Below are 13,790 nucleotides of genomic sequence, written 5' to 3'. Positions count from 1 at the left end.
AAGTACGCCGCTGAGACTTTGTAGACTAATATTTTAAGTTTTCCAAAGGCTGCCACCGCACCTGTTATCCGGGCTGGCAACTCCGATGACTTTGGAGTCATTTCATATTTGAGAACCCAAATATTTTAAGTTCAGACATTAAGGGCCAACTCACACCGAAAGAGCGGCGAAGGGCAGCGAAGCGGAGCGCAGTTTCAGTGTCATGAGAATTTTAACTTAATTTTTATTATTATAAATACTATTATCGCATGAGAAACTCGAACGAGGCGCGCGGATGCCCGCGGAGCCGCAGGAATTCCGGCGAATTCCAAACGGAGCCGTGCGCCTGCGCGAGCATTCTCGGGAATTCCCGAGAATGCTCGAGCAGTCACGAGCGGCCGCTGGCAATATCCCGCCCCTCGCCCCGACGCCCGCCGCGTGCGTCTGTTGTGCGCGGGCATTCGCTATTTCGCATTCATTCCTTGCAGTGCAACGAATACAGAAGTAATGGAAATGGATGAAGAAAAGCTTATTTATTTGGTGCAAATGTACGACTGCCTGTACAATATAAAATCAAGGCATTACAGCGATAAACATATGAAAAATAACGCTTGGCAAAAAGTGGGCGCTGAAATGAATATGTCTGGTATGTATTAGTTTAATTATTTTTATTTGGGTGGTAGGTATTTAAACGTACATCAAAAAAAGTAATTTTTGTATGCAAAAGTCATATATTATTTGTCTCGCAATAGAGGAAAAAAAAGTAATGTAGTATTGATGTACATTTTCGAATTATCTGCAATACTAGTTTTGCTAAACATTTAGTTTATTTGTTGTGAAGTAATTTATTTGATATATATTTATATATACATATTTGAGAATAAATTGATGTGAGATTATTTTCATTTGATGTGCAATTAATAATATCCCATTTATTTGATTCACTGCTGAGCTGGGAGCAAAAGAAAAACGTATATAAATAGGTATGTATTTTTATTTGAAAATTAAAATAAATCATTTTTTTATATTTTAATTAAAATTAAAAATAACTTTAAATTGTTGCGATGTCGTCAGCAAATTGTAGAACTCGTTAGTTTACATACGGCACAGTCTTTTGTAAAACTTGACACCATTTTGATGTTAAATCTATTTAACTACGGGAAATCATTTCGTTTTGCCAAGAAACTGCACCACAAGAATTAAAATAAGTCTTAAATTTATCTCTTATAAACATAGCGTTTTCTTGCGAAACTGAACCTTCTTGAATATTTTGTAATATACTATTTATTGGCACTGTTTCATTTATGTTTTCAAATATTTCATCATTTCTTAGGTAATTATGTAAACAAGTGCACGCTAATATCAAAATGTCTAGGTATTTGAGTTGCATTCTAATTCTCTTTTGAAAAACCTCAAACTTTTGTGTTAGTATTCCGAAACTGCTCTCTACAATACGTCTTGCACGGCTCAGGCGATAATTAAATATTTTCTTCTCGACGTCTGTCGACACTTGGTTTCCAGGAAAAGGTCTCATTATGTGTTTGTGTAACGGAAAAGCCTCATCTCCAACAAAAACATGTGGCAATGCTTCTGTCGTACCTGGCAAACATTTATTAGGTGGTATATCCAGTGTATTATTATTCAATGATTGTCCTAATCTGGAGCTGCTTAAAATGCCACTATCACTATTGCGACCATATGCTCCAATGTCGACTACAACGAATCGATAATTTGCATCGGCAATGGCTAGCAAAACTACACTGAAAAAAATTTTATAGTTATAAAATTGACTGCCGCTGTTCCAAGGTGCTCTTATATTAACATGTTTGCCATCTATGGCTCCTATACAGTTAGGAAAATTCCATTGAGTTTCAAATTCTTTTGCTAGTTTGGTCCATAACTCAGCTGTTGGTTTTGGCATAACACGCGGCCGTAAATACTTCCATATCGCGGAGCAAGTTTCGTGAACAATTAGAAGTACAGTACTATATCCCATATGATACTCGTGAGCTAGCGCTTTGAAACTGATAGCAGTAGTTAGAAATCTGAAACAAAATTTAATTATTATCACCAGTATAAGTTACACATATCGACAAATCAAGAGTAACAGCCCCGGTAGTTTGTCTACTTTTGTCCGTGTGTGTATATTATTATGTTACCATCATAAAAATTAAAAACCATAAAACATAACAAGATTGTTATATTAATAAGTATATCTATACTTATAATAAATCTGTAGAGAGGTCAATTCTGTACATTAAATATTTTTTCAAAATAACTATCAGGGGGTGATAAGTGATCGATACTGATGCCAAAAATGCAATCAGTAAAATTTTTGTCTGTCTGTCTGTCTGTCTGTCTGTCTGTCTGTCTGTATGTTCCTTATAGAAACAAAAACTACTGGACGGATTTTAATGAAACTTGGTACAATTATTTTCACACTCCTGGACAGGTCATAGTATACTTTTCATCACGCTACAATCAATAGGAGCAGAGTAGTGAAGGGAAATCCTTTTGTATGAAAAATCTAAACCACTCAAGTTAGACGTTTGAAATTTGGCATGCAGGTACCTTAGATACCGTAGAGGTGCACTAAGAAAGGAATTCCCGAAATTCCCACGAGAACGGGAATTAGCGGGAAAATCCTTTTGTATGAAAAATCTAAACCACTCAAGTTAGACTTTTGAAATTTGGCATGCAGGTACCTTAGATAACGTAGAGGTGCACTAAGAAAGGAATTCCCGAAATTCCCACGGGAACGGGAATTAGCGGAAAAATATTTTTGTATGAAAAATCTAAACCATTCAAGTTAGATATTTGAAATTTGTCATGCAGGTACCTAGATACCGTAGAGGTGTACTAAGAAAGGAATTCTCGAAATTCCCACGGGAACGGGAATTAGCGGGAAAATCCTTTTGTATGAAAAATCTAAACCACTCAAGTTAGACGTTTGAAATTTGGCATGCAGGTACCATAGGTACCGTAGAGGTGCACTAAGAAAGGAATTCCCAAAATTCTCACGGGAACGGGAATTAGCGGGAAATACCTTTTGTATGAAAAATCTAAACCACTCAAGTTAGACATTTGAAATTTAGCATGCAGATACCTTAGGTACCGTGGAGGTGCACTAAGAAAGGAATTCCCGAAATTCTCACGAGAACGGGAATTAGCGGGAAAATCCTTTTGTATGAAAAATCTAAACCATTCAAGTTAGACGTTTGAAATTTGTCATGCAGGTACCTTAGGTACCGTGGAGGTGCACTAAGAAAGGAATTCCCGAAATTCCCACGGGAACGGAATTAACGGGAAAATCCTTTTGTATGAAAAATCTAAACCATTCAAGTAAGATGTTTAAAATTTGGAACGCAGGTACCTTAGACACCGTAGAGGTGTACTAAGAAAGGAATTTCCGAATTCCCACGGGAACGGGAATTAGCGGGAAAATCCTTTTGTATGAAAAATCTAAACCACTCAAGTTAGACGTTTGAAATTTGGCATGCAGGTACTTTAGTAAACTTAAAGCTTAGTTGCAACAGGATATTACAAAATTCCCACGGGAACGGTAGTTAGCGGGAAAAAACATTTGTATGAAAAAATCAAATCTAAATAAAAGGAGAAACTGACTGACTCAGTGACTGACATATCAACGCATAGCCTGAACGGCTAAATGTAGGCATTTGAAATTTGGAAGGGACATAGCTTAGGTACCGTAGAGGTGCACTAAGAAAGGAATTCCCGAATTTCCCACGGGAACGGAAATTAGCGGGAAAATCCTTTTGTATGAAAAATCTAAACCGCTTAAGTTAGACGCTTGAAATTTGGCATGCAGGTACCTTAGTTAACTTAAACCTTAGTTGCAACAGGATATTGCAAAATTCCCACGGAAACGGGAGTTAACGGGAAAAAAACATTTGTATGAAAAAATCGAAACCGCGTAAGATAGATGTTTTCAATTCAATTCAATTCAATTATTTATTGCATTCCATGTAGTACAATGGGGTGTTACATAGGCATAGGAACAAAAACATGGACCCTGTAGGGCACAGCAACGTTGAAGGGAAGAGAGGAAGTGTGAATTAAAATTAAAACTCAATGAACAAACAATTAAAAAAAAAATCAATTCAATCAATTGAATCAATCTAGCATGCATGCATACCTTAGTAAATATAAAGTTTATTTTGGCTGTATTTTGAAAAATGGGAGTTATTGGAAAAAAATTGTATGAAAAAATCTAAACTGCATAAGTTAGATGCTTGAAATTTGATATGCACTCCCACACACACAAAGATCTCTCTCTTATATAACACGCCACGCGGACGAAGTCGCGGGCAAAAGCTAGTTACTACTATTTTCAGTGGATGATTGCCAAAAGTCTTGGAAGAAATTACGAGATAGTTATAGAAAGGGCATTTCATTAAGAGAGAGTAGAAGTGGGTCAGCTAGAAAAGTAGAACGCCCATTAAAATTTGAAAAAGAATTAGAATTCATAAAACCCTTCATGAAAAGCAGGAAACAAATTTCAAATTTAACGAGTTCGCCAGAAGATACAGATATTACCACAGATGGCGAATATCAGTCTATGTCCCCAAGACCACAGTCGCAGTTATCACCGTCACCACGGCCACAGTCGCAGTTATCACCGTCACCACGGCCACAGTCGCAGCTATCAAACCGGACCTCTTTATCCAACGAACAGCCTCTCAAAATGTCAAATTTATTGTTCAAACAATATATTGAAGAAAAGAAAATGGAAGATGACCCAACTATTAGCTTTTTCTTAACCATGGGCCGAACTGTGAAAACAATGCCTAAAAATATTCAAGCCAAATTAAAAGGAGAAATTTTTCGCCTCATAAATGAAACGGAAATAAGACTTGCCGATGACACCGGTGGTAACATGACACGAGATACAGCTGAATTCGACTTATCTGCCACAGGAAATAATACAACCATATCACCTTCTTCCGAGTATCCACTGGAAACAATCAGTATCAGTCCTAGATCTGTGACAGAAAATTACAATGAAACAAACATTCCAACCACATCCTTTTCATACACACCATCAATAATACCGGCTGCAGAAAACAAAACTATTACATCTTTTTCATACAAACCATCCAAAATACCGTCGACTTCAACAAGTTATCAAGAAACGAACACAGAAAATATCTACGAGACAAACTCCTCACTAAGCTCATTCGACCCACCTCCGTCGCCTTATATACCACACGCTGTGTCGAAATCACAACAAAGATCCTCTGAAGAGGATTATGAAACCAATTTTATCAATACGACATTTGACTAATAAAGAACTGTTGCCTAAATTTTCTTTCAAACAATGTTTTTTTTGGAGTGTTGTTGATTGGAGTTAATGTTGAAAAATAAATAACAATACAATTGAATATTAATATACTTTTTACTTATTTACTCACCTGAGGCAGACCGATAGTCTTTCTTCAGCGGAAATAGCCAATCTATAATTGGTATTTTGTTTTTGAATATGTGGCCTGAGAATTTCCAACAAACTTTCAAATTTGTTATAGTTCATTTTATAATAGTCATAATGAATGCTAGGATACAGATGTAAATTTGTGCAAAATGTACGAAATTGGCCAAACAAATGTCTTTTCTTCCACACGTCGTGTACCCAAAAGTTTCTTTTTCTTTTAAATCTTTCCCTCCTTATGTCTTCGGCCTCTTCCTCTTCTTTTATATGTGCAATAATAATTAAATCCAAAATACTCATTTTCACTGCATAAACACAAGTTTCCTCGAGTTTTATTGAAAGTGAACTGCGCATAGAACGACCCGTGAATTCATCGCGTGCGGGCTCGAGATGGCGCGCGGAGTCCCGCGACTTCTCGCGCATTCCAGCGACTTCTCGAGCAGTCGCGGGAATCCTCGCGCCTTCTCTACCGAGCGGGTCGCTGCGCTCCGCTGCCCTTCGCCGCTCTTTCGGTGTGAGTTGGCCCTAAGGCGTGAATGTGGCAAACTTTTAAAACAAACGATGAAAAATCACTAACTTAATTAGTTTTCTGCCTACTGCCTACGCCTTAAGTACGATAGCATGAATATTAATAGCCCATATCCTTTTTAGGTTACTATCTATCACCTAACTAAATTTCATCAAAATCCGTTCAGCCGTTTAGGCATGATAGAGCAAAATTCCCAGCAAAAACCATAAAAAATCACTTAATCAATTCAGTTTTCTGCTTACTTCCTACCCCCTGAGTACGATGACGTGATCATTTTGATCTTATATCCGTTTATAGGTAACCATCTATTACCTTACTAAATTTCATCAAAATCCGTTCAGCCGTTTAGACGTGAAAGAGCAAAAGTCCCAACAAAAACGACTAAAAATCACTAACTCAATTTAGTTATCTGCCTACTGCCTACCCCCTATGAACGATGGCGTGATTATTTATAGCCTATGACCATTTCTAGGTTATCATCTATCACCATACCAAATTTCATCAAAATCCGTTCAGCCGTTTAGGCGTGAAAGAGTAACAGACAGACAGACAGACAGACAGACAGACAGACAGATTTACTTTCGCATTTATAATATTAGTATGGATAACATTGATTCATCATCATATTGACAGTTGTGCCGCTGCTTGGCAAACATTTTGCTTATTTATTATTGAAATATTTATAAATCTGTCTTTCAATATCAACTTTATTGAGTAATATCCAGTAGTTAACTTGTTTTACCATCTTTACGTATTGATAAATAACATACCAATTACAACTTTAAAAGTATATGCCAACACCACTTATTCTAAAATGGTTGCACAGAGCGACAATTTCGCCAAGAAAGGCGCCACTAATTTTATAGCCTCGAAACTTGCCCCAAAATACGAGCAGTGCGTAGTTAAAAAGGTCTTATCACCCTTGGTGATACGACCCAACCCAACGAGTATTGATCTGACTCATAATAGTAAAAAGGCATGGTCCACAATCCGAAAACTTACAGGTGAACCTCCACAAGCTGTTCCTCCCACTCAAGTCACTGCCAATCAAGTAGCCAATCAACTCTTGATAAATGGTAAACCTCCGAGTCGCCCTACCAAACTACCAGAACTCACCAGCCCTCTACCTACATGTGACTCCATTAGTAAACCTTTTAACTTGACCGAGATCATCACGGTCATTAAAGGACTCAAATCTGGTAAAGCAGCTGGAGTGGACGAAATGTCTGTCAACATGAACAAATCCAACATCTTGGACCAGTAGCTGTGTCTTGGCTATTACAGCTTGTTAACATCTGCATCGATACCGAGCAAATCCCACGTTTGTGGAGGAAAACAAAAGTGATAGCTATCCTAAAGCCTGGAAAACTGGGTAATGATCCGAAAAACTACCGCCCTATCTCACTTCTGTGCCACACTTATAAGGTTTTCGAACGCCTTCTATTAAACCGACTGGCCGCCCATATAGACCACAAACTCATCTCGGAGCAAGCAGGATTTCGACCAGGGAAATCCTGCTGTAACCAAACCTTAAAGCTCACCCAACACATTGAAGACGGTTTTGAGGCCGGCCAAGTTACAGGCGTAGTTTTTGTGGATTTATCGGCAGCGTACGAACGGTAAACCTAAGACGACTGCTATGGAAAGTCAGGGAAATTACAGGGGATTACAAGTTCGCCAGCATTCTACGCAAACTACTTTCTAATTGTCGGTTCCAGGTCCATCTAAAAAACGAAAAAAGCGTTGGCGGTGGCGTTCTCAGAAAAATGGCTTGCCCCAAGGAAGTGTTCTAGCCCCCTTGCTTTTTAACATTTATACAAATGATCAACCTACTGACCCCCAGTGTTCCAGCTTTCTGTACGCGGACGATCTGGCGCTCTCCTCTCAGGCGAAATCATTTGAAGAGGTAGAAGCTAATTTGTCAGTGGCACTGAACAAAATGAGTTGCTACTACAAAGTTAACTGCTTAAGACCTAACCCTACTAAGACCCACTCTTGCGCCTTCCACTTGAGAAACAAACAAGCCAGCAGAACCCTAAAAATATCTTGGGAGGGTATAGCTATTTCACACTGCCGCTATCCCAAATACCTTGGCACTACTCTTGACAGGTCGCTGACTTATAAATCTAACTGCAAGAGCGTCAAAAAGAAGGTCTATGCTCGGAACAATCTCCTGCGGAAACTGAACTCAACCAGCTGGGGCGCGTCACCTAAGGTTCTCCGCACGACCGGTTTGGCACTATGCTACAGCGCCGGTGAGTACGCTGCTCCTGTTTGGAGCCGTTCTACTCATGCAAAGGAGGTTAGTACAGCTTTGAACGACACGTGTCGCATTATTACAGGCTGTCTGAAACCAACACCGGTTCATATGCTGTACCCTCTTGCCGGAATAGCACCCCTTGAAATCCGACGGGAGGTTGCTGGCGCTGTAGAACGGACAAAAATGATAAAGGGCAGCCGCCATCCGATGCATGGTGACATTTCGGTGCCTCAAAGGCTCAAAAGTCGTCACAGCTTCCTGAAAGAGGTGGCTCCATTGGATTACGAACCTAGCCAAGCCCGTTTAAATCTTTGGCGGCGGAAGTGTTCTCCCACCCCTTTTATCGCACCATCGGAAAGTCTCCCGCCTGGAAGCAATCTAGCGTGACCCACATGGAAGTCTTTAAATAGGCTCCGGACACAGGTTGGCCGCTGCAAGGATAATCTCTGCAGGTGAGGATATCTGGTTGATGGTTGCGATGATTGCGAGTGTGGAGTATCACCACAAACTATGGATCACCTTTTGTGCTGTCCTAAGTGCCCTAACACCTGCACTATTAAAGACCTTTACGAAGCCACTGACAATGCCGTAAGCGTGGCCAATTATTGGTCAGCAAAAATTTTTTATCGATCGCCATCGACTCGCAAAGAAGAAGACCCTTGGTGTACGAATTGGTTTCGTTTAGTGGCAAGAACTTAGGTTCTTGGCATGTAAAAGATTTAAAAGTATAATTTCCGAATTGCCCCGTGTTCCCCTAGTCATATATTTTTTAAACATTTTACCGGCTTGGATCTTTGTTTTTGGCTCAATCTAAATATACGTTTATAAAGTAAGTAACATCATTTTTGTTTTCATGGTTAGCTTCATAACATTTTATTAATTAAAATATAAAATAATGGTGTGGTTACTTGTGTCATTAGGTCCTAGTAACAACCTATTTTACTGACACGAATTTTTTTATGTAGTCTTTTGATTATAAAATCACTAGATTTACTAAGATTTTATAAATGTTTTATGTTTAATGTTTTTTTTTTTTGAGTGTGTTTATGTGTGCGCCGATAAGGCCCATACACACTAGCGTCTGCAACGCAGCGTTTTTATGAACGCTCAACTTAGTGTTTCATATTTTCATATTTTTTGTATAGGCGGTTATAGCCAACTATTTAGTATATTTTTTTATTTTATGTTGCACGTGTCAACATTTTTTAGGCTTTATGTTAGCCATTATTTTAAATTAATTTTAGATAGGGAACCTCATTAGTAATTAGGTTACTCATTTTTTCTAACAACTGTTGTTTTGTTTTTGTCTTTGTCTTTAGAATTGACAACATTTCATTTTTACTATTCATCATCAGCCGTATGACGCCCACTGCTGGGCATAGGCCTCCCCCAAGGATCTCCACGACGATCGGTCCTGCGCTGCCCGCATCCAGCGGCTTCCCGCGACCTTCACCAGATCGTCGGTCCACCTTGTAGCGGGCCTACCCACTGAGCGTCGTCCGACACGTGGTCGCCACGCCAGAACCTTACCGCCCCATCGGCCATCGGTTCTCCTCGCTATGTGTCCTGCCCACTGCCACTTCAGCTTTGCAATTCTTCGAGCTATGTCGGTGACTTTAGTTCTCCTGCGGATCTCCTCATTTCTGATTCGATCGAGCAGGGAAATACCGAGCATAGCTCTCTCCATTGCCCGCTGAGCGACACCGAGCCTCCTCACGAGACCCATAGTAAGCGGCCACGTCTCACTGCCGTAGGTCATCACTGGCAACACGCACTGGTCAAAGACTTTCGTCTTGAGACACTGAGGTATTTTGGACGGGAAGATATTCCGCAGCTTCCCGAACGCTGCCCATCCGAGTTGGATTCGACGAGAGATCTCTTTCTCGAAGTTGGACTTACCTAACTGGATTATTTGTCCTAGGTAAATGTACTGGTCTACAACTTCGAGTGTAACGTTCCCAACCTGAATTGGAGTGGGTGCGACATGGTCGTTGGACATAATTTTTGTCTTTGCCATGTTCATGCTAAGACCCACTCGTTGGGATGCGTTACTGAGATGCTTGAGCATGGTGTTCAGGTCTTCCAGGGTCTCAGCCATTAGGACTATATCATCGACAAATCGAAGGTGCGTCAGGTACTCGCCGTTGATGTTGATGCCAAATCCTTTCCAGTCCAGAAGCTTAAAAATATCCTCCAATGCAGTAGTGAACAGTTTCGGAGAGATGACATCTCCCTGTCTCACTCCTCGCTGCAGTTGGATCAGATTAGAGCTCTGGTTCTGTACTCGAACTGACATAGTGGCATTTTGGTAGAGGTCCCTTAGCACTTCGATGTACCTATGGTCCACTTGGCACCTCTGAAGAGACTGCAACACAGCCCAGGTCTCGATCGAATCAAAGGCTTTCTCATAGTCCACAAACGCCAAGCAAAGTGGCAGATTATACTCTTCGGTCTTCTGTATAACCTGCCGCAGCGTATGGATGTGGTCTATGGTGCTAAAGCCTTTTCGGAAGCCGGCTTGTTCGGGAGGCTGGAAGTCGTCAAACCTGCAAGCGAGACGATTCGTAATGACCCTCGAAAACAACTTGTAGACATGGCTCAGAAGCGAGATAGGTCATTTTTACTAAGGTGCCTTAAATCGAAAACCATTTCGAGATATTTCTATGATTTACACAAAACACATTTTTTCAGATTTTTTAATTCAGTAATAATAGAAATATATAAATCCACGAGGTCAGAAGAGGAAGGCAGAATAAGTTCAGACCTTTAGATAAAAATTATAAAAAAGTAAATGTCATACATGACATGACACTTTGTTTGCGACTTGTTTGTGACCAATTTGTGACACAACAAAACAAAATTCAAAATTCAAAAATATTTATTTTCAAAATTGGCTTACAAAGTTAGCGCTTTTTGAACGTCAAACATAATTAAATTACATATTATGTAACTAGCTGTAAAACTACTACCACATCGGAATCTGTAACGCTGAGGGAAAGACGTGGCCAGAAAACCTCCCAGCACAGGGCCCTAGTCCTACTGTTTCATGTTTTCCTTTCTTTTCTTTTAAACCAGTTTGTATTACATAATTTATAGACTTAAATACAATGGTATTCCAATTACAGTCGGTGGAAGGAAAGTGAAACATAAAGAGTTTATGTGACTTTATCACAGAAACAGTGTTTTATGAGCTCCCTGACAGAAGCAGGCCTGTCCACATACGCAGCACCCGATCACGAGTTGACGCGAAAACCAGCCATCGCTCCCTTCGCACATTTTTGAGGGAAAGGTGCGACCCGACTTCCGGACGCCACCGCGTACACGAACATTTCGAGGCGAGCATGCACCACTTATATAAAGAAGCTCAAAAATCCTCCGCCTGGATATAAAAAAAAAAGTACTCTACTGTTCAAATATCATCAAGTGTTTCACAATCCTTTTTAATCCACTTACAAAGTTATTTCAAATTCAGTATTTTAGGGCCAAGTTTTTATTGCAAACATTCTTGTCTTTCTTGTGTTGAGCTGAAGTAATCCATTTAATATTATTATCTTTAAGATAGTCTCCTAGTTTACAATAAGCTTTACTGATTAAAGTAGTTTTTATAACATTTTTAAACATGTTTCCCGAAAGGCCTAGTAAATCTTCTGGTATCTTATTATAGTATCGCACACACAGCGCTACAAATGATGTGCTAATTTTGGATAGTCTGGAACTAGGAACTGCTAATTTGTTCTTATTCCTTAGGTTGTATTTGTGCTTATCACAGTTTCTTAAATATAAGTGTAAATTTTTCCTAACATACATAATGTTCATATATATGTATTGACAAGGTACAGTCATAATGGAAATCTCTTTAAAAAATTCTCTGAGAGAATCGCGGCATCTCAGTTTGTAGATAGATCTGATTGCCCTTTTTTGTAGAATGAAAACGGTTTCAATATCAGCTGCTCTACCCCAAAGCAAAATACCATACGACATAATACTATGGAAGTAGCTAAAATATACCAATCTTGCAGTCGTCACGTCAGTCAGTTCTCTAATCCTTTTGACTGCAAATGCAGCTGAGCTAAGTCTACCTGATAATGATTTAATATGTGTGTCCCATTTGAGTCTATCATCAATATTTAATCCCAGAAAAACTGTATTTTTAACAAAGTCTAGTTTCTGGTTATTTAGAAGTATATCACAATCAGCAGAATTTACGTTAGGTAAACTGAATTTAATACATTTTGTATTCTTTCCATTCAAAACTAGGTTATTTATTGTAAACCAGTGGTGGATCTGGCAAAGGGCGTGATTTATATGGTCATTGTTGGGCTTTCGTCTGTCTGTTTTAAAAATAAGGGAAGTATCGTCCGCAAAAAGTACGATATTTGACAAGTTCTGACCCTCCACCATGTGGGCCAAGTCATTAACATAAACTAAAAACAAAAATGGCCCGAGAATGGAGCCCTGCGGAACACCTATCTTGACTTCAGAGCCGAAAGATTCTGTATTATTTATTTGAACCTTTTGTGATCTACCAGACAAATAAGATCGCATAAATTCCAATTCTTTACTTTTAATACCGTAGTGTTCTAATTTGAGAAGCAAAGTTTCATGATCCACACAGTCAAAAGCTTTTGAGAGGTCGCAAAAAACTCCTATAGCATCTTGGCGTTGCTCCCAGGCTGCGAAGATATGTCTCATGAGAGCAACTCCCGCGTCACTTGTCGAACGACCCTTTGTGAAACTAAACTGTTGCTCGTGTAGCACCTTAGTTTGGTTAAAATGTAAGAGCAATTGGTGCAGTACAATTTTTTCGAAAATTTTACTAAAAACGGGTAATATAGCAACAGGTCTATAATTTCCAGGATCTTTTTTGTCACCGGATTTATATAACGGTACAATTTTACTTTGCTTCATCAAATCAGGAAACATACCCTTGTCAATACACATATTGAAAGTAACAGCTAGATATGGAGCTAGTGTATCAATGACGGCTGTAAAGGCTTTCACACTCATCCCAAACAAGTCCTCTGTTTTTTTTACTTTGATTTCTCTAAAGGTTTTTACAATAGTGTGCGGGGTTATATACTTAAATTTAAATTCTAATTCACAGAGAGGCACATTTTTCTTAAGTATCTGAGCTGAAAGTAGCGAAGAAGAGTTAAGAGATTTTGTAGTTTCAATTGGAATATTACTAAAGTAATCTAAAAATTCTTGCGCAACTTCTGCATCAGACTTAGTAAGACCACGAGGTGTGTTAAGCACAAATTCATTATCTCGGGGTTTTGCTTTACAAGTTTCAATATTAATCACTGACCATGTAGTTTTAGTTTTATTATCTGCGCTTTTAATCTTGTTCGTCAAAAAATTCGATTTAGCTTTAGCGCAAACAGCTTTGAAAAGTTCAGAATATTTTCTAATGTAATTCTTGAATTCATCATCCTGCCTTATAGTTCTCTCTCCATACAAATCAAAAAGCAAATCTCGACTCTTTCTGATGCCTTTAGTAGCCCAGTCACTGAACTTAAACCCGGGGCGTATAACTTTAGAAATCTTAGTAAATAATTGGTTATATTCCTGACTGA

General features: G+C 39.1%; 1 protein-coding gene and 1 long non-coding RNA gene across 2 annotated transcripts; both read left to right on the top strand.

Annotated features, from left to right (window-relative positions):
• The first annotated feature begins 214 nt into the window (after window positions 1-214).
• LOC126381538 (uncharacterized) lies at window positions 215-12,969 on the top strand. Its single transcript, XM_050031018.1, has 6 exons — window positions 215-625; window positions 4,335-4,947; window positions 5,782-5,939; window positions 6,959-7,214; window positions 8,064-8,209; window positions 12,887-12,969. The coding sequence occupies exons 1-6, from the start codon at window positions 487-489 to the stop codon at window positions 12,967-12,969; spliced, it is 1,395 nt and encodes a 464-aa protein (XP_049886975.1). The 5' UTR covers window positions 215-486.
• Window positions 2,515-2,759, top strand: LOC126381546 (uncharacterized). The gene is made up of 2 exons (XR_007568866.1): window positions 2,515-2,566; window positions 2,701-2,759. It is a non-coding gene; the product is annotated as an uncharacterized LOC126381546 (long non-coding RNA).
• Window positions 12,970-13,790: the final 821 nt, after the last annotated feature.

Source organism: Pectinophora gossypiella, unplaced genomic scaffold (genome assembly GCF_024362695.1).
Source record: "Pectinophora gossypiella unplaced genomic scaffold, ilPecGoss1.1 Pgos_60, whole genome shotgun sequence".
NCBI lineage: Eukaryota > Metazoa > Arthropoda > Insecta > Lepidoptera > Gelechiidae > Pectinophora > Pectinophora gossypiella.
The sequence above is the reverse complement of the archived record's forward strand: the minus strand, read 5'-3'. Positions and strand labels throughout refer to the sequence as shown.

Bases quoted from the DNA above. Each gene is read 5' to 3' on its own strand.
- LOC126381538 (XM_050031018.1), top strand. From the start codon at position 487: ATGGAAATGGATGAAGAAAAGCTTATTTATTTGGTGCAAATGTACGAC. The intron at 4,948-5,781 runs GTATCCACTGGA...AACTGCGCATAG, and splicing joins ACCATATCACCTTCTTCCGA to AACGACCCGTGAATTCATCG. The intron at 7,215-8,063 runs GTAGCTGTGTCT...TACTCTTGACAG, and splicing joins AAATCCAACATCTTGGACCA to GTCGCTGACTTATAAATCTA.